The sequence below is a fragment of the Hypanus sabinus genome, chromosome 18 (assembly GCF_030144855.1).
Source record: "Hypanus sabinus isolate sHypSab1 chromosome 18, sHypSab1.hap1, whole genome shotgun sequence".
Classification (NCBI taxonomy): Eukaryota; Metazoa; Chordata; class Chondrichthyes; order Myliobatiformes; family Dasyatidae; genus Hypanus; species Hypanus sabinus.
Window position 1 is genome coordinate 35596701 of NC_082723.1, and position 27389 is coordinate 35624089.

The window sequence follows — 27389 nt, forward strand, 5'->3', positions numbered from 1 at the left end:
AGGCATCCAAAATTCTGCCCACCCCTGCACAAGCCATTTCCTGTTCGATGATCGCATTGACTTTTGACCCACCTCAATTTTGATTTTAAATCTGAGTATGGCTTTGGTCCCTCTCCAGATGACCTCTGGATTCTCTCCAAACCAGCAATACTTTGTGATTCCTCCCTCATGCTTTCAAACATTTTATCATTTACCATCATATGCCTAGTCCTAAGTCTCTGGAATTCACTTCATAAACATCATAGTCCTCTACCACCTTCCCCCTTTTTAGTACATTCCTTGAAACGTCTATTTGGTGAACTGCAAATTTCTCCATATGTGATTTAATTAAAATATTTGTATGATAACTCTCTGATAATGGACTCTGGGAACACAAGTAGAGGCCATTTGGCCCCTCCACTGAGCCCTTAACAACTGAGCTCTCTCAGTCCACTTGGGCAGAAAATTCCAATTTCTTAACCTTTAGTCCACAATTGTTGACCTCTTATTTTGAATATGAGGTAAGAATAGAATGATTTGGCTGAGGAACTGGTGCAAAGGGCAGGGTTTCAGATTTCTGGATCATTGGGATCTTTTCTGGGGAAGGTATAACCTGTACAAAAGGGTCGGCTTACACCTGAACCTGAGTTTGCTAGAACTGTTGGGGAGGGTTTAAACTAATTAGGCAAGGAGATGGGAAACTGGGTGATAGGGCTGAGAATGGGTCATTTGGTATACAGGCAGAGGCAGTGTGTATTGAGACTGTCAGGAAGGACAGGATAGTCAAAATTGCAGTCAGTGGGATCTGTTACAGTGTAACAGGGGTAAAAATTGAAAGCGTGATGATTACAGGAATGAAGGTGTTATATTTGAATACACATAGTATACAGAATAAGGTAGATGATCCTGTGGCACAGTTAGAACAACTGTTAGGGCAACGCTAGGTTGTTGCTGAAAGAGGACTAAAGCTGGGAGCTTTACATCTGAGTATTGAAAGGACAGACAGGTAGGCAGAGAGGGTGGCACAGCCCTGTTGATAAAAGATGAAATCAAGACCTTAGAAATAGGCAACATAACATCAGAAGATCTAGAATCCTTGTGGGTAGCGTTAACAGTAGCCTGGATGTGGCTACAAATCACGATGGGAGATAGAAAATGCATATCAAAAGGGCAATGTTATGATAGTCATGGGGGATTTCAGTATGCAGACTGGGGAAAATGAAGTTGGTGCTGAACCCCAAGAGAGAATTTGTAGAATGCCAACACGATGGCTTTTCAGAGCAGCTTGTGTTGAGCCCACTTGGAGATCAGCTATTCTGGATTGGGTATTATGACTTGATAAGGGAGCTTAAGGTAAAGGAACCCTTGGAAGACAATGATCATAATATGATAGAATTCACCCTGCAATTTGAGCGGGAGAAGATAAAGTCAAATGTATCAGTATTACAGTGGAGTAAAGGGAATTACAGAGGTATGAGAAAGGAGCTGGCCAAAGTTGATTGGAAGGAGACACTAGCAGGGATGACAGCACAGCAGCAATGGCGGGAGTTTCTGGGAGCAATTCAGAAGGTGCAGGACAGATACATCCCAAAGAAATAGTAGTATTCTAAAGGCAGGATGACAAAACTGTGCTAACAAGGGAAGTCGAAGCCAACATAAAAGCAAAAGAGAGGACATACAATAGAACAAAAAATAGTAGGAAGTTAGAGGATTTGGAATCTTTTAAAAACCCACAGAAGGCAACTAAAAAGGTCTTATACCACACTGTAACTAACTAAATAAATAAATATACGAGGTATAGGTTCACATCTACTACATCATATATCCTCGCCCATTAGTTTATCCTATCTAAGCTCTTGAGGCCTTCACGCATCTTTCTCACAGCACTTCTCTAGTTTTGATATCAGTAAACTTATGTATACAGTATTAGCACATGGTCCCTTCAATCAGCTGTACCAACAGTCCCACGAGGCCGAGCATCTCAATTTGAAAATGACTGGTTTATTCCCACTCTTTATTTCTGTCAATTAACCAGTTCTCAGTCCACGGCAATATGTTACCCTTGATCTCGTGTTTTAACTTCTTTTTGTAATTTCTGATGACATCTTATCATAGGTCTTTTGAAAAGTCCAAGTACCTGTACACCACATTCCCTTATCTACTAAGCTGGTTACAATCTGAAAAATAGGTTTGTTAACTAAAAATTCCCTTTCATAGATGCATGATAACTCCTCGTCTTCTTAAGACCTTCACCCTTACTGGGGCATAGGCTGCCAACAGCAGCTTGTCAGGGTCTTCTGTTCTATGCCGAAGGTTGATCGGCCAGTCACTTTCACCACACTACTTCATGTGCCTTCTCTCTCAAAGAGTGAGAAGGAACTTCTGGCATTCTTGTAGCTCTGGGTCTTTATGGCATGGAGTTGCTAGCCCCATACCCAACCGTTCTGCTTTCACAGCCAGGCTTAGGATCTTCCATGGTGGAGTTGTGATAAGTCTGCCAAATTCTATTATTATTTTCCAAGTGCAATTTTACCACTTCTTCAGTAATAGATGATACCAATTTCCCTTCAAATGGTGTCCGAATAATTAGTTGATGGTTCCCTGATTTCTGTTTCACAATTTACTGTAATAGTGGAGTTATATTTCATACCTTGCTTGTGGGAACAATTCTAGAATCTGTGGAATTTTAAAAGATGACATGTAACATCAGAAACATCCATTGTTTCTGTAGCCACTTTCTTTATTACCTTTAAATCAGGTCACAAATTTTGGAAATTAATCAGTTGTTAGTTCTGTTTGTTCCTCCAGTTTCAATTTACTACTACAAATTTCTTTCTGCTCTTCAATGTTTTGTGTTCTTCAGTGAAGGCAGTCACAGAATGCTTGTGTTGATTTTTTTCTTAACATCAATATAATTTCTCCTGCATCTTATATGTAAATATACTCCTGTGTTTGTATGCCCTGTCCCTTCCTGATTGACTCTGATTATCTTTATTAATTTTGCTAGCCTGCACTATAACCTAATCCTTTCCCTTTAACTTGCTTGATTTCCTCTCACAACCATCGCACTCCAAGTATTTGCTTCAAAGCTTTAACTACAGCCTTAAGTTATTTGATCGACCAGGACACAGGTCCAGCATGGTTCAAGAGAAGCATCTCCCTCTTTCAGCCAATATGTATTACAGCACCCTACAAACTGAAATCCATTTCTCTCACACCAATCTGTGAGCCAATTGCTGATTTCACTTAACCTATGCCTATGTGCTGATTTCTCAGTATAATCCAGAATTTATTTAAGTGACTCTACTTACTCATAATTTTTCAGTAGAACCCCTTCCTCAGTCTTATTTATGTTATTGATTCCCCTTCCACTCCCTTTTCCTGCCGTGCTGCATTGCAGGCATGCAAACAAGGCTGGCAGGGTAGCATAGCAACGCTTTACAGCACCAGCAATGGATGGGAAGATCAGGGTTCATTTGCTACCACTGTCTGTAAGGAATTTGTATGTTCTCCCTGCGTTTCCGCTGGCTGTTCCAGTTCCTTTCCACATTTCAAAGGCGTATGAGTTAGGGTGAGGAAGTTGTGGGCATGCTATGTTGGCACAGGAAGCATGACGACTTTGCAGGCTGCCTCCAGCTCTCTATGTTGGTTGTTGATGTAAGTAATGCATTTCACTATATGCTTTAATGTTTATGAGACAAACAAAGCTAATCTGATTTATAATCTAACATTTTTCGATATAGCCAAAGGACTCATGTTAGGGACTTTGGACCATAGTTTCTACTCCTGTAATTATATTATTCTCTCTCACTACTCCATTCCTTTACAGTCCCCCAGCTTGAATGGTTCCCATGCCGTGGCCATGTTTACTTCTCCTCCCTGAAGCATCTAGTCTTGTCATTTTAGTTGTACTTGTGCAACGGTTGAATCTCCAATTTGCCTGGATGCCTTTACTCATCCCTACATGTCATTGCACCTTTTTAACTGACCAGTTCTTCAGTCCTCGACTCAGGCCTTTTGGAACGGAGTATCCTGATAACATATCCAAATCACAGATTCAAGCTGAGAAATCTTCCTCGAATTGCCAACACTTATGTGGATCTCAGCTGCTCTCATGAACCTCTCGTGTACTGTGGCCCAGCTGCAACACATCCCCTGTTTTGCCACGTTTTGTTAAATTTATTTAATTCTTTAAACGTAAAACTTCACTTTTGCCCTTGTTTCACCTCAGTCCTTTCTTCACCAGACAGCACACTGTGTTTGGACAATTTGAAGATGCCATATAAATGCAACTTGCATTATTGGTCTTGAGCTAATCATAAGGGGAAAGTCCATTATTGGTTGGGAAAGGTTAATGGTTCCATTTTATTTACTCCTCCCACAAGAAATCATTATATTAAAAGGGCTGAAGTTGCAAATGTAATCATAAACATATAACTTTTCACCTTTTGTGTCTTTATCCTAGTTTGCATCATTGATTTTAATTAATCTTTGGTCATTGTAAATGAGTTTGTAAGTCTGCAGTCTGTATTATTGAAAATTTGTTAACACTAACAGTTAATAATATTGAATATACAGTTTTATTAGAATGGGATATGATGACATACTTTGATGTTAAGAATGAAAGTGTTCCCTTAGGGATTAAAATGTAATGATTTTCATTTGAAAATTCTTATCTTTGTCTTCAGTTCCTTAACATGACCTTGCAGCTGTCATTCCCCATGATCCCCCTTCAGCTGACTAACTTGTACAGTTCCTGCCTCCTGCTTCCCCCCACCCCCGCCCCCACCATATACACAGGTTTGGAAGCTGTTCCTTCTCACCTTAGCCCTAATATCTCCTTCCAAATGTCTCCCTGCCTTCTTCTCCTTTAAGATATAACTTACCTCTTCGACCAAGCTGTTATATCATCTGCCCTAGTTCTGCTCTATATCTCCTCTTGAAAATTGTAGCAGATAATTGTTATTGTAAAGTCCCTATTTATTACATTAAGACACTATATATATATATATGAGGCTGCTTAACTGGTTAACAGCTCATAGTACTACAGGAAAGATAATAGCATGGATGGAGCATTGGTTGATTGGCAGGAGGCAAAGCGTGGGAATAAAAGCGTTGTTAGCTGCTGGTGAAGAGTGGTATTCCACAGGGTCTGCATTAGGACCACTTCAAATTATGATATATGTCAGTGATTTGGATGATGGAATTGATAACTTTGTGGGCAAGTTTGCACATGATATGAAGGTAGGTGGAGGGGCAGGTAGTGTTGATGATGCAGGGAGGCTGCAGAAGGACTTAAGACACATTAGAAAAATGGGCAAAGCAGTGACAGATGGAATAAAGTGTCAGGAAGTGTATGATAATATACTCTGGTAGAAGAAATAAAAATGTAGACTATTTTCTAAATGAAGAGAAAATTCAAAAATCTGAGGGGTAAAGAAACTTGGGATTCCCTGAAGTTTAATTTACAGGGTGGGTCAGTGGTGAGGTAGGCAATGCAAAGGGATACCTCGTGGACTGATTGATGGCTCTGGGCCTGTACTCCCTGAAATTCAGAAGAACGAGCAGGGATCTCATTGAAATCTAAAGAGTAGGCCTTGAAAGAGTGGATGTTGAGAGAATGTTTCCTGTGGTTGTGAAGTCTAAGACCAGAGAACACAGCCTCGAGAGGAATGTCCATTTAGAACAGAGGTGAGGAGGAATTTCTTTAGTCTGAGAGTAGTGAATCTGTGGAATTCATTGCAGCTATAGAGGCCAAGACACTGGGTTTATTTAAGGCAGAGGTTTATAAATTCTTGATAAGTCAGGGTTACAGGGAGAAGACAGGAGGTTGAAGCTGAGAGGGAAATGGACTGGCCATGATGAAATGGTGAAGTAAACTTGGTGGGCCAAATGGCCTTATTCTGCTGCTATATCTCATTGTCTTAAAACTTCTAAAAATTGAGTTTTAAAGCTACATTGATTTGTGATGCTATTACTGGTGCAAAATGTTGAGGCAGTCTTGCTTTCATCCCTACCACATATGATGAACCAAAGCACATTTAGTCCATTCGCACCATTGAAGTTTAGTGTGATAGACAGAGAGATAGGTACTTTACTAACCCCAAATGAAATTCAGTGTCACAGTAGCATTACAAGTGTACCAATATAAAAATATTAGAAGTAAGAAAGAATAACAACTAAGTTGCCTCAAACAGCCTAACGGGAGGCGGTCTTCACTTTCCTGGCTATAGTTTGACTCATTATCGAGCCTAATGGCTGAGGATAAGTATAGCCTCATAAGGAGTTTTTTTAAACCAGCTTAGTTATCTTAGTCTATTACTAAAAGTGCTCCTCTGTTCAGCCAAGGTGGCACGTAGAGGGTGAGAAACATTGTCCAGAATTGCCAGGATTTTCTGTAGGTCTTTTGTTCTACTACAGCCTCCAGTGTGTCCAGTTCGACTCCTATAACTGAGCCAGCCTTTCTAATCAATTTATTGAGCCTATTGGCGTCACCCATGTTGATGCCATTGCCCCAGCACACCATCGCATAGAAGATTGTACTGACGACAACAGACTGGTAGAACGTGTGAAGGAGAGGCCTGCATACTCCAAAGGACCTCAGTCTCCTCAGGAAGCAGAAGCAACTCTGACCCTGCTTGTACACAGCCTCTGTGTTGGTGCTCCATTCAAGTCTGTCAGACAGGTGCCCCCCAGGTACTTGTAGGTCCTCAGCACATCCACGTCTTCACCATCAATAGTAACAGGGAGTACTGCAGGCTTAGTCTTCCTGAAGTCCATCACCATCTCCTTTGTGTTATTGATGTTGAGCTGCAGATGATTCAGCTGGCACCATCCTCCCATCCTCCCTTTATACACCCAACTATTGCTGAGTCATCAGAGAATTTCTGCAGGTGATGTGACTCAGTGTTGTATCTGAAGTATACAGTGTAAACAGGAAGGGAGCCAATGTGGGGCCCAGGGCTGCTTAATTGACAAGACCTGGGTATGACAATAATAGATTGTAATTATATAAAGGCCATCTAATGTTGCAAAGTGTTGTAAAGCACTTCACAAATTTATTATCAAAGCTACTCTGACTGGTGGGTCAAATAAATTGATATTTAGACAGACTGCCAAAAGCTTGCTGACAGAATTAAGGTTATTTTCATAGCTCGTCACACCAGACAGTCAGCCATTCTCATCTGGGGCGTAGTGTCAGGATTGGTCTCCTTTCGGATTAACCAGGTCACAGTATGAAATAAGGTTTAAGGACCATCTTGAAAGAAAGGAGAACGATGAAGAGGTTTAGGGAGGAAATTCCAGAGCTTTGGACCCAGAGGGTAACTGTGGTGCAAAGGCAGAAGGAGAGGCAGAAAAAGCTGGAAATCAATTGAAATTAAAATTTTGGAAATCACAAGTGCTGCGGATGCTGAAAATCTGAAATCAGGACAGAAAGTGCTGGAACTAATCAGTAGGATTTGTAGAAAGAGAAACAGAGTTGCCCTTTGTCAGAATGAGGGTCTTCCACCAAAAATATTAACTGGATATCTTCTAATAATATCTTCTACAGATACTGCATAATCTGTGTTTCCAGCATTTTCTAAAAACTGTGAACAACAGGCAATGTAATTTTAAAATGTCCTCATGTTTAAATTCAAACGTTAGATCACCTCACTCCGCCTTGCTCAGGCGACCTTACAACCGCCATACTTCTATTACTAATTCTCACTCATTGTACCTTGCGTATGAAAGGAAAGATTTAAAAGGAATTTGAAGGAAAGCTCTTTCACATGAAGGGTGGTGGATATATAGAACAAGCTTTCATAGGAAGCAATAGAGGTGGGTAACATTACAATGTTTATAAGAAGTTTGGACAGGTACAAGGATAGAGTAGGTTTAGTAGAATGTGAGGCAAATGGGACCAGTTCAGGAAGGCAACTTGTTGGCATGAACAAGTTGGGCCGAAGGTGCCTGTTCCTATGTTGTACAACTCTGTCTTAGTGATTCTAAAAGTAATCTGCACTTTTGTCTAGAGATTAATGTTTTATTCTTTCTTCTGTAGGGTCTAGTTGAATTCAAAAGATCCATTGAAATGTAGACATCAGAAGGCCAGGAGTTCTAAAGTGCATTTATTATCAAAGTATGTATGCATTATACAACCTTGAGATTTTTCTCCAAAGAGGCAACCACAATACAAAGAAACCCAAAGGAACTCACTTTAAAAAAAGACCGTCAAACACCCAATGTACAGAGAAGGAAAACAAATCATGCATACAATGAACGCAAGCAAGTAGCGTCCTGAACTGAAGTCACTGAGATTCACCAACACCATCTTAAATCACATCCAGTGGATCCACTGATTAGCTTTTTTGACTTCTAGGAGCTCAGAAAGATTCATTTTTCATCCCTTCCGCTCAGAGAAAGTCCATACAAAGTAATGGTCAGAAACAATACGATTATTTTAAGTGGCTTTTGGATAGGTACATGGAGCTCAGTAAAATAGAGGGCTATAGGTAAGCCTAGTAATTTCTAAGGTAGGGACATGTTTGGCACAGCATTGTGGGCCGAAAGGCCTGTATTGTGCTGTAGGTTTTCTGTGTTTTTGTTTGCACAGCAAAGTGTTTTGTTGGCTTCAATTTAATATGACTCATTGCAGTTTTAGTTTTATAGCTTCAGTGAGCTCCAAAATGCTGTACTACCCTACTGCTCAGTAAGCATTGCAGTGCTGACCTAGTCAACTTGTACAGCTTGCATTTCATCGTGGCTTAATAAATAGCAGTCATGTTTATTACTTCCTTGATAGATCACTTAGTCTGATAAATCCATAGGAGAATCATCCAATTCCCGTTGAACTTGCCTGAATGGAAACTGTGTCAGTAACATCCATGGAAATAGATCGTACACTCGGTGGCCACTTTATTAGGTACACCTGCTTGTTAATGCAAATATCTCATCAGCCAATCATATGGCAGCAACTCAATACATAAGAGCATGCAGACGTGGTCAAGAGGTTCAGCTGTTGTTCAGACCAAACATCAGAATGGGGTAGAAATGGGACCTAAATGACTTTGACCGTGGACCGATTGCTGATTGTCAGACAGGCTGGTGTGAGCACCTCAGAAAATGCTGATCTCCTGGGAATTTCACGCACAACTGTCTCAAGAGTTTCACAAACACGAGGAAATCTGCAGGTGGTGGAAATCCAAGCAACACACACAAAATGCTGGAGGAACTCAGCAGGCCAGGCAGCATCTATGGAAAAGAATAAATTATCAGCATTTTGACCCTGATGAAGGGTCTTGGCTTGAAATGTCAACTGTTTACTCTTTTCCATAGAATCTGGCTGGCCTGCTGAGTTCCTCCAGCATTTTGTGTGTGTGGCTTGAGTCTCTAGACTTTACAGAGAATGGTGCAAAAAAAATGTAAACGTCCAGAGAGCGGCAGTTCTGTGGGTGAAAACACCTAGTTAATTAGAGAGGTCAGAGGAGAAGGGCCAGGCTGGTTTAAGCTGACAGGAAGACAACAGTAACTCAAGTAACTGCAAGTCACAACAACGATATACAGAAGAATACCTCCAAATGCACAATGCGTCAAACCTTCAAGTGGATGTGCTACAGCAGCAAAAATCCAAACCAAGTTCCACTGAGTGTATTTCCCTATTTCCACACAGCGCAGAAATGGCCACTTCGGCTCATTGTGCCCATGCAGTGTACAAAGCTATCCCATTCCTCAGTAGTTTTCTCTGTATCCCATTTTCCTGACACTCTCATTAACTCGCCTTAGATTCCACCACTTACCTACTCACTAGGAGCAATTTATAATGGCCAATTAGCCTCCCAACTTGCACTGAGGAAACTGGTGCACTAATGAGAAACCCACACAGATGCAGCGAGAGTGGGCAAATTCAAAGGCAGAATTGGATCCGCATCTCTGGTATTGAGAGGCAGCAGCTGAACTGGCTGAGCCACCCAGGTATAAAGTGGAATTATGTTTGTGAACGTAACAACAGAGGAAGTTAGTGAGGATGCTAAGAGCTTTCAAAAGGATACAACAGCTGGTCCATACGAGCTTACCCTTAGTTGCTTTAAAGTGATGGAGTGTGTGATATTGGCAAAGATCTTTCAACAGGAAATATATCATTAAGATTGAAAGAGTGCATGGAAAATTGACAAGGATTTTCTGGGACTTCAGAGCCTGGGTTATAGGAAAAGTTTGAATAGGTGTTCATTCCTTGGGAATGAGGAAATTTGATCGTGGTATACAAAATACAGATGGGGTAAGTGCATGCAGGCTTTTTCCACTGAGGTTGGGTGAGACTAGAAGTAGAGGCCATGGATTAAGAGCAAAAGGTGAAATATTGAAGGGGAACATGAGGGGAAACTTCTTCACTCAGAGGGCGGTGAGAGTGTGGAACGAGCTGTCAGCGCAAGTGGTGCATGCAGGTTCGATTTGAACATCTGAGAGAGTTTGAATAAGAACATGGATAGGAGGAGATGGAGGGCAATATCAGACTAGGCAGAATAGTTTGGCATGAACTAGATGGGCTGCATGGCTTGTAACTGTGCTGTAGTGCTCTCTATAACTAAATCAAATGAAAGAAGATTCCATGGAGCCTCAAGGGCAATTGTGCTGTTCTTTATTCCCATATCTGATTGTCTGAAAAAGTTCAAGAATTTTGAACATTGGCCTCCTGGAACAGGAGAGAATGAAGCTAGAATAAAATAAAACTGGTGCAGAATAAAATCAGCAAGAGGCTGAACTGTGCGAATAGATTGGAATATAGTTGAGGGGAAGTCGGTGCTTGGGGTAGGTTGAAAGCAGTGTAGGTGGAATGGTGAGTGGAAATGGAATTGAGGTGAAGTGATGTGTGTGGAAACAGAGTGGAGTCACTGCAGGTGGAATTGGAGCAAAGAAACTTGGTGTGAGCAGTGTCTGAGCAAAGGTACAGCTGCATTCAGAGGGTGTGAGTCTGGTGTATGTGGAATCGAAGTAAAGGGAATCGATCCCATCAGGAACTGATGGAAAATGTAGTCAGTGCAAGTGAAATGTGATTAGAAGGAAATTGAAGAGGCACAAAAATGCTGAGCAGGTCAGGGGGAAGGCACTATTCCATTGATTTCTCTGTGCTTTAGGCTGGGAACTCTGCCAACTGCTTATCAGGTTTACAGAACACGTGATCTTCTGGCTCATTCATTTTAATGGCAGAAGAATATATTCAGGACCATTTCCTTTTGCTATTGTTTGTTTCAATCAATGTAATAGTTTATATGCTTCATCATTTGAAGTGTCCTCAATTTTACTATTTTTTTAAAAGAATTGGTAACTTTGAATATGTTTGAATGATTATTCCAGAATTATTATTGGCCCTGCAATAGGAGGGTGCAACATCATTCAAGGCAGTTACAACAGTCCAGAAGTATTACAGAGGCACTTATGCAACAGATAGAAGGTTCTTGTACCTTGTGTAGACAAGAGTAGAAACTGCAAAGTGATGAACAAATTGATCATAGCACTAAGTAATAATGTTTTATTCAAGTGTGAGGTGTGGAGGAATGGATATTGCTAATGGGGATAGTATAGATAGGGAAATAACTACTGCTCTCTGAATCTCAATTGTGTGTTCCAAAGTTGTGTTGCCAATGTCCTCTTATGTCAGGGTTAGGGATATTCTAACAGACATGGAGAGGAATTCACTGCCGAAGTGGGGAAATACAATTATTGTGGTCCGTAAATCGGAGGAATATGGAGATGTAAGGTTTGTTAGAGGAAGGGGTAGGTAGAGAGGGGGAGACCATAGGGGAGCTGAGACCAAGTATATGTAGCCAATTGAAGGATGAATGTGGAACGGATGTCAGTAATGCATTTGTATAATTGAGTTTGGCGGTAAGGAAGACATAATGCATTTGAAAGCATGTTGAGCCAAGTGCAGAGATGATTACAATTTTTGCTTTGTCTTTAATATTGTTGTTAATTTCATCTGGCCAGACTGAACCAGTTCCTTTAAGTTACAATGTTTTATAGTTGTAACAGGTGGAATATATAAGGATGAAACAGTTGCTGTGATGTAGTGAGACTGTTGAAAGACCTTTAATAAGGTGTCACTCAAGGGAAGTATTAAACAAAATTACACCATATGGTACTGTAGGTAATATAATGGGGTGATTAAAGGTTGGTTACAAACTGAAAGCAATGAGTAAGAATAAAAAGTTTGTTTCCAAGCCGGAGGCTGTGACAAGTGGGACATTGCAAGAATTGGTGCAGAAGCCCCAGCTCTGCACAATTTAAATCAATGAATTGGCATTACCTGTCCCTCACTCCCTGGTTGGCAACCCTGCTTTCAGCCAGCTGGCCAGAAGCTGGTAGTTAACTTCCTTTCGCTTTTCTAAAACATTCCTTAAACCTTCCCTTTGACCATTCTTTACATCATTTTCTTAGTTTTGCATAATGATGCCCTTGTCAAGTGCTTAGTGATATTTTATTACATTTAAGCACAAAATAGATGCAAATAATTGTTTGGCAGCTGCAGGTTAGCAGTTGACCCTTGCACTGTAGTTGTGTCAGCTGTACCCCTAACAACTTTTGAATTGATTTATAAGCTACCTTTTTTCCCAGACTTCCAATTAACTAGCAAGTTGTATAATGCTGACTGAGTGTTCCAAAATAATATGTTCATTCTTTCTTATAGATTAAAACCATAAGGCATAGGAGCAGAATGAGGCAATTAGACTCATTGCGTTTTCTCTGCCATTCTATCATGGCTGATTTATTTCCACTCTCAACCCCATTAAAGATTAGTTTTATTTGTCAAAAGCATGTAGAAACAAACAATGAAATGCACCATTGCATCAAATCAAATCAGAGAGGAATGTACTGAGCAGCCTGCAAGTGTCTCCACACTTCCAGCACCAACATGGCACGCCCACAACTCACTAACCCTAACTTAGGTCTTTGAAATATTGGAGGAAACCAGACTACCCACGGGAAACCCATGTGACGAGGACACATGCAAAGTCCTTACAGGCAGTGGTGGGAATCTAACCCCCATCTTACAGCTGGTGCTGTAAAGCACTGCACTTACCACTATGCTACCATGTCTCCCCTCCCTTCTGCCCTCCTCCCCATATCTCCCCTCCCCTCTGCCCTCCTCCCTATATCTCCTCTCCCCTCTGCCCTCCTCCCTATATCTCCCCTCCCCTCTGCCCTCCTCCCTATATCTCCTCTCCCCTCTGCCCTCCTCCCTATATCTCCCCTCCCTTCTGCCCTCCTCCCCATATCTCCCCTCCCCTCTGCCCTCCTCCCTATATCTCCCCTCCCTTCTGCCCTCCTCCCCATATCTCCCCTCCCCTCTGCCCTCCTCCCTATATCTCCTCTCCCCTCTGCCCTCCTCCCTATATCTCCCCTCCCTTCTGTCCTTCTTCCCATAACCTTAGATGCTCCTACTAATCAGAACCTATCAATCTCTACTTCAAATATACCCAATGACTTGGCCTCCACAGACACCCACGGCAATGAATTCCACAGATTCACCACTCACTGGCTCAAGAAGTTCTAAAAGGATGTGGTTCTATTCTGAGACTGTGCCCTCTAGTCCTAAACTCTCCCACTAATGGAAACATACTCTCAGTGTGCACTCTACCTCAAAGCCAAGATAGTTTCGGTCTTAAGACTAATGTGAGATTTACTAAGGCTTATTTCACACTAACAACCTTGGGGTTAGCAGACCTCCAGGACAGTTCCTCTGGACATTCAAAATCAATACCCATTCATGATTGTCCATAACCGCCCAAAGAAATGCATGGGTACCTTTAAAAAATTTAATTATCGTTTATTTTCATTGAAAGCATAAATAATGGAATGGATCATGGGAGGGGGGAGGCTGTTGGATTGATGGAGACATGATGTGAAATAATGGTCACCTGATGTACCCAACTGGTGTGCTCATCCTTATGGCATCCAGATTTATAAAGTCAACTAAAAAGTGAAAAGACTTTATTGTCTGACTGGATGTCTCCATCAATGTGATATGACACGAGGTGAAATCTGCATGAAAGAACTAAGCATTTCCATAGTTGTACAAGTGATAAGATTTGGTAAGATAAGATTCGCCCTTATTTTCTGAGAGGGTCTCCCCCCCACCACCACCTGCAGTGACTGCTCAAGCTCCTTACTGATCTAGACGTATGTAGTACTAATCTCTAAGACCAAACTTGTTGCCAAGACCATCCTAAACCCAAATCCCAAGCCTCCTAGAGCAGCAGAGTACTCACTATGTGATGTCATTTAGTTATGAGTCTGGGCCAGGGAAAGCTCCACCCGCAAAACTGCTTGAGCCAGTCTTTAACAGCAAAATCACAGCTTTTGGTCTGCCCTCAAGCAAGGCTGCCCATGTTGCCGCTAACTCTCAGAGGCATTCAAAAGATAGTAAATCAAAAGAAACAAATGAAAAGTTTTAAGAAACAAAATCACATAAAGGATACTTTTAAATAATTAGAAACATTATTGCAAAACATTACAAACAACTAAAATAAATGTAAGTTACCTTTCAGTTTCATTTTATCCCCACTCTGTATTAACTCCAATCTAATGCAGGGATTGTCACTTCAGGATTATTATGCCGAACTTTACAGCAGCCGTTATATTTAATAGCAGGACTCCTGGGAACTAGCAGCACCACTGTGTCCTGAGTTTTTAGGCCCTGTACCTTGTACCTGACTTGTATATAATGCTTCTTTCTATTCCCACTCCAACAACTCTGCAGTAATTTACCAGGGCCTCTATGGGATCCAATTAGATGAATAATCAAGAGGGTTTTAAAGTACTAATACTGTTCATTTGTTTTTGTAGACAGACACCCAGGACGCCAACATGAGTAAGAGGACATACACAAAGAGAAAGTTTCTGTGGCGAATCAGACAGAAGTGGAAACTGTTGGGTCTGTTCGAGATTGACCAAGATCATGAATTTTACGACTTCACCTGTATGCTGAAGGAGGGCTTGACAGCTGCAGTCCAAGTCTCCATTGACACTCCAACATTGGTAAGGCCAACCTGTGTATTGACGTCACTCTGTCAGTTACTGAGTTAAAGGTCAGATGTGGCACTGAACATGCAAAGAGGGGGCAGGAGTGGGCCATTTGGTCATTCAAACCTGCTCTGCCAAACATCGAGACTATACTGACCACCTAGCTCAGCACCATTTTGTGCCCAGTCACCATTTTGGAGCAAAACTTGTCAGTGCATGTCCTTCTTCAGTTCCCTCAATGCAATCAGGATCACAAGAGAAACACCCCCACCCACATCCTACAGACTAGTCTAGTCAAGTGAGGTTTATTGTCATTCAACGATGTACATGTATATAACATATATAAAGTACATAGAAATGAGACATTTCTTCGAACCTGGTTGTAAAGCACATAAAACATGATAACTTATGAAGGCAAGGTTAAAATCTACAGATGAATCTCACATAAATAACAAACTGAAGTGTATAATATTAAATATTGTAAGGTACGGAACAGATTAACCAGTGACGCTTTGAACACGTTGCGACCAGCAGTTCAGAAGCCTAATGGCCTGGGGGAAGAAACTGCTTCTCATTCTGACCGTTCTTGTTTTTATCCATTGTAGTCTCCTGTCTGACAGTAAAAAGTCAAAGAGGATGCTGGATGGACGGGTGGGAGCTTTAATAATGCCAAAGGCCATGCAGTGTTCCTGATAAATGTCCCCGATGAATGGCAGAGAGACTCCTATGATCCTGTCAGCTCCTCTCACAGTCCTTTGTAGGGACTTCTTGTCTGATGCTTGACTGCTTCCATACCAAATGGAGATGCAGCTTGTCGGGATCCTCTCAGTAGTGGTTCTGTAAAGCACAGTTAAGCTGGGGAGTGGGAGCCTTGCTGGCGGTGCCACTCTGCCTTCATGTTCAGTGAGGTGATATTGAGGGACCAGGTGAGGTCAGCAGTGATGTGAACCCCCAGGAACTTGGTGCATTTAACTCTCTCTATGGAGGAGCCATGTATTCGCAGAGGGGGATGGTTTGTTCCACCTTCCTGGTCCACAATGATTTACTTTATCTTCTCCACATTCGGGCTTAGGTTGTTCTTCTCACGCCAATCCACCAGCTGCTCCACTTCCTCTCTATACCTCATCTCATCATCATTCCTGATAAGGCCAATCACTGTTGTGACATCTGCAAACTTGATGATACAGTTAGAGCCGGATCCTACGGCACAGTCATGCTTCAGCAGAGTGACAGCAGCAGGGTGAGCATACAGTCTTGGGGAGCACCAGTGCTCAGAGTAATGAGGCAAGAGATGTGCTAACCACACGGACTGACTGTGGCCTTCTTGTTAAGAAGGCCAGTATCCATTTGCAGAGACCCAGCAAGGATAGTTTCCCCACCAGTTTCCATGGTATGATGGTGTTGAACACTGAACTGAAGTCTGTAAAACAGCAGTCTGGCATGAGACCACATTCTCCAGACGGGACAGGACAGAGTGGAGGGCAGAGGCTATTGTATCATCAGTGGATCGATTTGAGCGATAACCATTCATTTCTGTTCAATCTTACTAGCTATTTCTGATATTCTATAAGTTATTTTTCAAGAGTTCTGTAAAGTTGTTAGAGATTTTATAGCGTAATAGTATCACATGTTGAAGTTTTCTTTTACTTTAAATCTTCTAAACAAACTACAGGTGGGTGAGTTTTTAGGTATTTTCCTTGGATAGCAGCCTTCCAGGGAGATTTAGCAGAGGCATAAATCAAGTCATGATGAAAGGAGCTGAATCCTAAACTCAGTACACCCCTAGGTACACAACTGTACACATCTCTTCCTGTCTCCTGCTCCATCTTCCCTTCCTTATCTCCAGCTCACTTCTCTTTCTTTCTCTCTTTCCCTCTCTTCTCTCACACATGCACACACACACACGCACACACACACATAAATAGCTTAGTAGATTTTTTTCTCTTAGTGCATACAGTTTGTGTACTTAAAAATATTAACATGCTAACTTGCAATCTCTTTATTCATGCAATAATAGCAATTATTTGACCCACAGCCCTAGCGTTTAGGCAAGAATTCCTTGCAGTCTGCAGCAGGAGGTACTTGTAGCTCTCTTGCAGGAGTTGATCGATGACCATTTGTATCCTGACAAAATGTTATTGTTTTCTTCCAAACTCCACACTTCTTTGCAAGGATTGTAGGCTTTAGCTGTTGGTTACACGTATATCAGATTATAGCATATTGCCAAAACCGTCACTGCCCAGATAGTTTATGACCATACATCATGCATCATCTATCATGCCAGATATCCTGGTAGCATGACGCCTTCAGTATACATCAAATCGTCTGTATTAGGGTCACTAAGACTCATCTTCAGCAAAAGGCTGGCCACTGGTAACAGACACTATCCAATGGTATCACAATTCCTGACTCCAGTGGATAATCGATGTACCCACAGGTAGTATAGTGAAGTATACTAATGGACAAGGAATGAGAAGGGGATAAGGTCAAAGGATGGAGTCATCAGGTGTCAGTCCTGTTGCTATTTCTGATTGCAACAGTGGTTTCTAAAGATTAGTTCTATTTGTCACATGTACATTGCAGCATATAGTGAAATGCATTGTTCTGCATCAGGTCAGTGACGATTGTGCTGAACAACCCACAAGTGTCACCGTGCTTCCAGCGCCAACATAGCATGCCCACAGCTCACTAACCTTAACCATATGTCTTTGGACTGTGGGAGGAAACTAGAGCACAGCGAGAATGCATATACTCCTGCAGTGGAATTGACAGCACTGGTCTCGCCAGTGATTGAGCACCATCTATCATGAGTGATAGGGGATTCGATAGTTAAGGGGACAGATAGGAGGTTCTGTGGAAGAGATCGAGAATTCCGTATGGTCTGTTGCCTCCCTGGTGCCAGGGTCCGCGCTATCTCAGATCGAGTTCTCAGTATTCTCAAGAGGGAGGGTGAGCAGCCGGATGTCAGGGTCCATGTAGGGACCAATCATGTGGGTAGGAAGAGTGAGGAGTTCCTGAAAGGTGAGTTTAGGGAATCAGGCGCCAAGTTAAAGGACAGGGCCTCCAGGATAGCAATCTCAGGATTGCTACCAGTGCCACATGCAGGTGGGTTTAGAAATAGTAAGATAATGCAGATCCACACGGGGCTGAAGACATGGTGCAGGAGGGAGGGCTTCAGATTTATAGATAATTGGGCAGTTTTCCAGGGAAGGTGGAACCTGTTATGGCGGGACACTTTACATCTGAACTGGAGGGGGACAAATATCCTTGCAGGCAGGTTTGCTAGAGAGGATTTAAACTAGATACAAGGGGGGAGGGGAATCAGAGTGTAGGAACAGATATATGGGAGAAGGATGAAAAAGAAGACAGTAAAGTTGTTTGCACCGTTAGAGATAAACAGAAGAAGAGGTGGAGAATTTCTTAAATGCATTTATTTTAATTCTAGGAGCATCGTAAGAAAAGTGGATGAGCTTAGAGCATGGATTGATACCTGGAAATATGACATTGTAGCTATTAGTGAAACGTGGTTGAAGGAGGGGTGTGACTGGCAACTAAATATTCCTGGATTTCGTTGTTTCAGGTGTGACAGAATCAGAGGGACAAGAGGGGGAGATGTTGCATTGCTTGTCAGAGAAAATATTACAGTGGTGCTCTGGCAGGATAGATTAGAGGGCTTGTCTAGGGAGGCTATTTGGGTGGAATTGAGGAATGGGAAAGGTGTAGTAACACTTATAGGGGTGTATTATAGACCACCTAATGGGGAGCGAGAATTAGAGGAGCAAATTTGTAAGGAGATAGCAGATATTTGTAGTAAGCACAGGGTTGTGATTGTGGGAGATTTTAATTTTCCACACATAGACTGGGAAGCCCATACTGTAAAGGGGCTGGATGGTTTGGAGTTTGTAAAATGTTTGCAGGATAGTTTTTTGCAGCAACTAGAGAAGGGGCAGTGTTGGATCTCCTGTTAGGGAATGAGATAGGTCAGGTGACGGAAGTATGTGTTGGGGAGCACTTCAGGTCCAGTGATCACAATGCCATTAGTTTCGATATAATTGTGGAGAAGGATAGGACTGGACCCAGGGTTGAGATTTTTGATTGGAGAAAGGCTAACTTTGAGGAGATGAGAAAGGATTTAGAAGGAGTGGATTGGGACAACTTGTTTTAAGGGAAGAATGTAATAGAGAAATGGAGGTCATTTAAAGGTGAAATTTTGAGGGTGCAGAATATTTATGTTCCTGTTAAGTTGAAAGGAAAGGTTAAAAGTTTGAGAAAGCCATGGTTTTCATGGTTTTGTATTGGAAACTTGGTTCGGAAAAAGAGAGATATCTACAATAAATATAGGCAGCATGGAGTAAATGAGGTGCTCAAGGAATATAAAGAATGTAAAAAGAATCTTAAGAATTAGAAAAGCGAAAATGAAGATATGAGGTTGCTTTGGCAAGTAAGGTGAAAATAAATCCAAAGGGTTTCTACAGTTATATTAATAGTAAAAGGATAGTGAGGGATAAAATTGGTCCCTTAGAGAATCAGAGTGGACAGCTATGTGTGGAGCCAAAAGAGATGGGGGAGATTTTGAACAATTTCTTTTCTTTGGTATTCACTAAGGAGAAGGATATTGAATTGTGTAAGGTCAGGGAAACAAGTAGGGAAGTTATGGAAACTATGACGATTAAAGAGGAGGAAGTACTTGGGCTTTTAAGAATATAAAAGTGGATAAATTTCCAGGTCCTGACAGGATATTCCCTAGGACCTTGAGGGTAGTTAGTGTAGAAATAGCAGGGGTTCTGACAGAAATATTCCAAATGTCATTAGAAACAGGGATGGTACTGAAGGATTGTCGTATTGCTCATGTTGTCCCATTGTTTAAAAAGGGTTCTAAGAGTAAACCTAGCAATTATAGGCTTGTATGTTTGACGTCAGTGGTGGGTAAATTAATGGAAAGTATTCTTAGGGTATAAATAATTATCTGGATAGACAGGGTCTGATTAGGAACAGTCAACATGGATTTGTGCATGGAAGGTCATGTTTAACAAGTCTTACTGAATTTTTGAAGATGTTTCTAGGAAAGTTGACAAGGGTAAAGCAGTGGATGTTGTCTATATGGACTTCAGTAAGGTCTTTGACAAGGTTCCGCATGGAAGGTTAGTTAGGAAGGTTCAATCGTTAGGTATTAATATTGAAGTAGTAAAATGGATTGAACAGTGGCTGGATGGGAATTGCCAGAGAGTAGTGGTGGATAACTGGTTGTCAGGTTATAGGCCAGTGTGCCTCAGGGATCTGTACTGGGTCCAATGTTGTTTGTCATATACATTAATGATCTGGATGATGGGGTGGTAAATTGGATTAGTAAATATGCAGATGATACTAAGGTAGGTGGCGTTGTGGATAATGAAGTAGGTTTTCAAAGCTTGCAGAGAGATTTAGGCCAGTTAGAAGAGTGGGCTGAAAGATGTAAGATGGAGTTTAATGCTGATGAGAGTGAGGTGCTACATTTTGGTAGGAATAATCCAAATAGGACATACATAGTAGATGGTAGGGCATTGAAGAATGATTTAGAAATGATTTAGAAATAACGGTGCATAGTTCCCTAAAGGTGGAATCTCATGTGGATAGGGTGGTAAAGAAAGCTTTTGCTTTGCTGGCCTTTATAAATCAGAGCATTGAGTATAGGAGTTAGGATTGTTAAAATTGATTTTAAAATGTTAAAATTGTACAAGGCATTGGTAAGGCCAAATTTGGAGTATTGTGTACAGTTCTGGTCACGACTTATAGGAAAGATGTCAAAAAATAGAGAGAGTACAGAGAAGATTTACTAAAATGTTACCTGGGTTTCAGCACCTAAGTTACATAGAAAGGTTGAACAAGTTAGGTCTTTATTCTTTGGAGCATAGAAGGTTGAGATGGGACTTGATAGAGGTATTTAAAATTATGAGGGGGATAGATAGAGTTGACGTGGATAGGCTTTTTCCATTGAGAGTAGGGGAGATTCAAACAAGAGGAGAGTTAGAGTTGAGAGTTAGGGGGCAAAAGTTTAGGGGTAACACAAGGGGGAATTTCTTCACTCAGTGGTAGCTGTGTGGAACGAGCTTCCAGTAGAAGTGGTAGAGGCAGGTTTGGTATTGTCATTTAAAGTAAAATTGGATGGGTATATGGACAGGAAAGGAATGGAGGGTTATGGGTTGAGTGCAGGTCGGTGGGACTAGGTGAGAGTAAGCATTCGGCACAGACTAGAAGGGCTGAGCTGGCCTGTTTCTGTGCTGTAATTGTTATATGGTTATATAGTTATCTCATTCTTGGGACCAAGATGATGCAGCCATTTCTCTACTCGCAGTGTAACAATCATGCTGGAGTGTTTTCCGGTTGTCGGATGCAAACACATTTGCAACAGTGGCAAGTGTGTTGGTGAGGTGAATGTGTGAGTGTTAGTTGGGAGTTGTGATTGATAGAGATTCATAGTAAGTGTAACGTTCTCCTTCGCGTGTCACTGATAACGCCGAATTTAACGTCGAGATAAACCAGTTAATAAGAACCAGATCGCAGTAAGATTAACCATTTACTGTTCACTCTTCACATTAACATATGGTGAAAACTGTTGATAAAACAATACAAGATTGATACAGTATTTGTTCACATTTCAAGTGTAAATACTTGCAAAGGTGACTATAACTACATTACACTAAGGTGCAGTATACAGGGAGAGTTTACCTGCTCCATTGACTACTTTAAATACACTTCCATGCAAACTATCCGCGACTCTTTAACTAACGAAAGCATAAACATTATCTACCGTCGTTACTTCTAACAGGATCGGCATTAACATCTTAGTTCAATATATCGATTATCTATTAACTTACAGCGTTGCTCTCATGCCTGCAAAACTACTTCTGCTCAGGTGAGCCTCGTGGTAAGCCCCCACCCTCGCGCTAATTTCAAACCGGTGTTTTCCCACAAGACGCGGCGAAACCGGATGTGACGTCATCGCATGCCGATATATTTTACATGCAATGAATATACTTTAAACACTTCTAATTCTAACTAGAAAATACTATTGAATGAATTACTAAGCGAAAATATTATAAACTAAATAACTGTCGTAAAGACAGCACACTCCCCGCTTGACCTTCGTAAGGTCACAATGAGCAGAGTAAATTTTCACATCGCCTTGGCCGGTAGTCTTCAATTCGATCTTCCTGACATGTCCATCCCCGCTAGGGAATGTAGCAGTGATTCTGGCCATTGGCCAGCTGTTGCGGGTGATCTGCTTGTCCCTGAGCAGGACTAAGTCTCCAACTTGAAGATTCCTGCGGGGTTCTGTCCACTTTTGTCTCTGTTGCAACGAGGGTAGATATTTTTGTCTCCAGCGAGGCCAGAACTGATTTGCCAGAGCCTGGACTTGTCTCCATTGCTTTGTGTACAAATCCTTGTCTGAGAAGTCTCCTGGTGGAGGAGGTGCTCCTGCCTTCTGCGTAAGGAGCGTTGATGGCGAAAGTATAAAGGGGTTTTCTGGGTCAGAAGACACAGGTAGGAATGATTGTGCGTTTATAATGGCTGTGACCTCTGCCATTAGGGTGCACAGTACCTCGTGGGCCAATCGGGTGCGTTGCTGCATCTCAGGTTTCCTTTTCTGGGTTTTCCGTAAGGACGTGAACCGTTTGACTGCCTGCTCTTTGTTATCTGGTGAGCGCTGGCGTGGTTCTCTGAAAGGCAATGGGGCAACCCCATTATTTGCTTCATCTCTGAAGACCTTGGTGTCTTTAGGTTTTAAAGAAATGGTATCTTGAGCTGATTGTGCAAGTTTGTTTCCGTGCTCGGTTTGAACGAAAACTGACTGACCTAGCGTCTCGTCGGTTACTTTACGCTTGGTAATGTCTTGTTGTGCTTCTTTAGGGTACACCTCAGTGAGGCAGATCTTGGAACAAGAACGGCTTGACTGAGTTTGACCGCAAACTTCTGTACAGTTCGAGCTGACAATTGTTGTCCTGGAGTGAACCTCTCCCTCCCCGCCGTCCTGTTGTGGGGGTGAAGGAGCGTTGACGGTTCTTTCATTCTTGACTTCATCACGGAGCCGTGAGGGTAAATTTCCTTCCTCGTATGGATGTGATGCAATCGTGACTCTCTGAGGTTCCTCGTAGCTGGGGAAGTTATCGAATACGTATGGAGAGGGGAGACGAGCCTGCCTGTCTATTTGAGATTGTACATAGTCACTTGTGCGTTCCAGTCTGGTCCTTTCTAAAGTAGATCTTGCTGCGGTCAGATCACGCGACCCTTCAGCTTCTTCTATGTACTTTGCTTCCGCCATGACAGCTTCTTCTTCTCTTTCTAGCTGCAGCACTTGCAACTCTGTCGATATTTTTGCCATTTCCAACTGGGTTTCGGCTTCTCTGGCAGCCTTTTCGGCTTCTCTGGCGGCCCTTTCTTTCTGGATTTCGGCTTCTCTGGCAGCCTCTTCTCTTTGTCTGGCAGCCCTTTCTTTCTGGATTTCAGCTTCTCTGGCAGCCTCTTCTCTTTGTCTGGCGGCCTCTTCTTTTTGTCTGGCGGCCCTTTCTTTCTGGATTTCGGCTTCTCTGGCGGCCTCTTCTCTTTGTCTGGCGGCCCTTTCTTTCTGGATTTCGGCTTCTCTGGCAGCCTCTTCTCTTTGTCTGGCGGCCCTTTCTTTCTGGATTTCGGCTTCTCTGGTGGACTGTTTCATTTTCAAAACTGCTTCTTGTTTGGCGTAACGCAGTTGCATCTTGGCGGCTTCTGCCTTGGCTCTTGCCTGTGTGGACTTACTTGATGTCGTTCTACTGCCCTTGTCGCTGGGCGCCATCGACTTGATCCCGGATCGAGCTGACATTGCAGCACTTGGAACACCTGATAACGCCTGGGTGGGCTTACTTGATGTCGGTTTACTGCCCTTGTCGCTGGGCGGCGTCGACTTGATGCTGGATTGAGCTGACATTGCAGCACTTGAAACACCTGATAATGCCGCTTTTTCACTGTAACGTTCTCCTTCGCGTGTCACTGATAACGCCGAATTTAACGTCGAGATAAACCAGTTAATAAGAACCAGATCGCAGTAAGATTAACCATTTACTGTTCACTCTTCACATTAACATATGGTGAAAACTGTTGATAAAACAATACAAGATTGATACAGTATTTGTTCCTTCCTTAATATCACATTTCAAGTGTAAATACTTGCAAAGGTGACTATAACTACATTACACTAAGGTGCAGTATACAGGGAGAGTTTACCTGCTCCATTGACTACTTTAAATACACTTCCATGCAAACTATCCGCGACTCTTTAACTAACGAAAGCATAAACATTATCTACCGTCGTTACTTCTAACAGGATCGGCATTAACATCTTAGTTCAATATATCGATTATCTATTAACTTACAGCGTTGCTCTCATGCCTGCAAAACTACTTCTGCTCAGGTGAGCCTCGTGGTAAGCCCCCACCCTCGCGCTAATTTCAAACCGGTGTTTTCCCACAAGACGCGGCGAAACCGGATGTGACGTCATCGCATGCCGATATATTTTACATGCAATGAATATACTTTAAACACTTCTAATTCTAACTAGAAAATACTATTGAATGAATTACTAAGCGAAAATATTATAAACTAAATAACTGTCGTAAAGACAGCACAGTAAGTAGGTGATGAGTTTGGTGTATTGAGCTGAGTCTGAGGACAGGGTTGCATTGAATGGGGTGTTGCATTTATAGGTGCATTCATGATGTTAAAAGTTTATTATTTGGAATCACCAGATCAGGTAAAATGGCCATGTGTAATTTCACGAAGATTCTATCTTTCGTCCAGTCAGTTTGTCTGACTAGCTTCCTTCAATCTTGCTGGACATAATGTCCCTTCTAAGTTTTCTTTATGTCATGACTGAGACTTTCATGTGTAGTTTTTGCACTAGTGGGTTCACCACAGTCTCATAGATCTCCAGTCACTCCTCCAGTGATAATGTCACCCCCCACTTCCCAGGTATAAGTGCTTCTGCTCTGTACCTGTCCCTGGCATTTTGATTCTGTCATTTGCCCTCAGGAACATTTCTTTCTCTCTGTTTGGAATGTTGAAAAGATTGGGGTTGATAAGGAGAAACCTTCTGTCTCTGAGAATCAAAGACAGAATGTTTCTCCTTATCAACCCCAATCTTTTCAACATTCCAAACAGAGAGAAAGAAATGTTCCTGAAGGGACAGTCTTAGTATTATAGATATTTCAAAATAAAACCCAGAAGCACCTTCCATAGAAAGGATATTAAAATATGGAATTCAAAGTTCAAAGTCAAATTTATTATCAGAGTACATACATGGCATCACAAACAACCCTGAGATTCTGTTTCTGCGGGCATACTTAACAAATCTATTGAATCGTAACTGTAAACAGGATATGTGAACTGTAAACAAACTCTACAGATATAAATAATAAATAGCAATAAATAACTAGCATGAAATAACAAGATAAAAGAGTCCTTAAATGGGTGAAATTCTCCCCTTTTGTTCAAGATCCTGATGATTGAGGGGTAGTAACTGTTCTTGAACCTGGTGGTGTGAGTCCTGAGGCATTTGTACCTTCTACCTGATTCCAGCAGCGAGAAAAGAGCACGGCCTGGGGGGTGAGGATCTTTTATGTTGGATGCTGCTTTTCTATGGCAACGTTTCATGTAGATGTGCTCAATGGTTGGGAGGGTTTTAGTCGTGATGTGCTGGGTCAAATCCACCAATTTTTGTAGGGTTTCCCCAAAAAAACTTTGAATCTTTGAACTGTGGCCTCTGGAATTTCCAAGCAGATGATTTGAAAGGGAATTGTTTTTTTTTGTAAATTGTTGTCACCAAGTTAGTGTGAAAAGCCTGTCTTGCATACTGTTTATACAGAACAAGTCATTACACAATGCATGGAGGTAGAACAAGGTAAAACAATAACCAAATAAAATGTAACAGCTACAGAAAAAGTGCAGTCCAGGTAAAAAATAAAATCATAACGAGGTCAAGAGTCTGTCTTATCATACTAGGGAACCATTTGATAGTCTTATAACACCAGGGTAAGTGTTGTCTTTGAGCCTAATGCTATATGCTTTCAGGTCTTTGTATCTTCTGCCTGATAGGAGAGGGGAGAAGAGAAAATATTTGGGTGGCTGTGGTCTTTGATTATGCTGGCTGCTCTCCTGAGATAGCAAGAAAAGTAGGGGAAGCTGGTTTCCTTGGTGTCCACAACCCTGCAGTTTCTTACAGTCATTGCAGAGTGGTTGCTTTACCAAACTACCCGTGATACACCCAGAGAGGATGCTTTCTGTGGTGCAATGATAAAAATTGGTGAGGGTCAATGGGGATGTGCCATGTTTTTTAGCCTCTTGAAGAGGTAGAGGTGTTAGGGAGCTTTCTTGGCCACGGTGTCCACACCCTTGCAAAGGGCAGGCTGGCGGTGATGTTCGATCCTAGGAACTTGAAGCTCATAACCCTTTCAACCTCAGCACTGTTGAGGTAGACTGGTTCATGTGCACCCCACCTTTTTCCAAATTCAATGGCCAGCTCTTTTATTTATCTGAGCTGATCATGGAATAAGACAGGCTGAAATGCTTGCTGTTATTCCAAGTACATTTCTGGTAAATGAAAAGGTACCTGCCTTCTCTATCCCACAAGTATAAGTCACAAGGTCTGATTGTTCCCAAATTTAACTGGAGACATTTCTCAACTTAAAGTGCTGCACACTGTGAAGATTTACTCAACTCCTTGTTGACTAATGCATGGCAGTGAGTCTGTAATATCCCAAGGGTTACAGCTACCCTGTTATTATAGCTGTAAATTCTCATGTGGTTAGAATATTGATATCAACAAAATAAAGCCACATGCTTTTAATCCCTAGAGAAATACAAAGGTGTCCTAAACCAGATTAACATCTAAGTGCTAACTGATAGCAGCAGGCAAATATTAACAAATAAATATTTACTAGACAACAGGGTTCAAAGGTTAGGAATGGGAGCAAGTTTTCTCTGTCTTCCAATATCCTTCAGTTAGATCATAGGATATCTGTGCCACAATTCCAATTACTTGCTTTGTTCTTATACTCCCTTGATATCCTAATCTGAAAACAAAATTCAGCAAAAATAGAGTTACAGAAGAGATTTGATGCATAGTCAGCTACCTTATATGTATATGTTATATACCAACATACTGAAACAGTTATACAGAAGGCAAAACAGTGACTATATTTCATCAGAAGTTTGAGGAGATTTGGATTGTCACCTAAAACACTGGAAAGTTTCTACCGATGTACTGTGGGGAGAATTCTGACTGGCTGCATCATCGTCTGGTAAGGGGAGGGCTAATGTACGGATTGTAGCAAGCTGCAGAGAGTTGTAAAATTAGTCAGCTCCATCATGGGTACTAGCCTCTATAGTATCCAAGATGTCTT

At 41.8% G+C, this 27389-nt stretch overlaps 1 protein-coding gene across 3 annotated transcripts in view; it reads left to right on the top strand.

Moving 5' to 3' along the window:
* pip5kl1 (phosphatidylinositol-4-phosphate 5-kinase-like 1) overlaps window positions 1-27389 on the top strand; it is a 58127-nt gene that overhangs the window by 8987 nt on the left and 21751 nt on the right. For 2 of the 3 annotated variants that reach the window (XM_059994073.1, XM_059994072.1), the window contains one exon: window positions 14806-14997. In XM_059994073.1, the coding sequence (XP_059850056.1) occupies window positions 14806-14997 (192 nt within the window). Of the gene's footprint in view, window positions 1-8039; window positions 8102-14805; window positions 14998-27389 lie in introns of those variants that run through there. The other variant, XM_059994074.1, reaches the window with a different exon arrangement.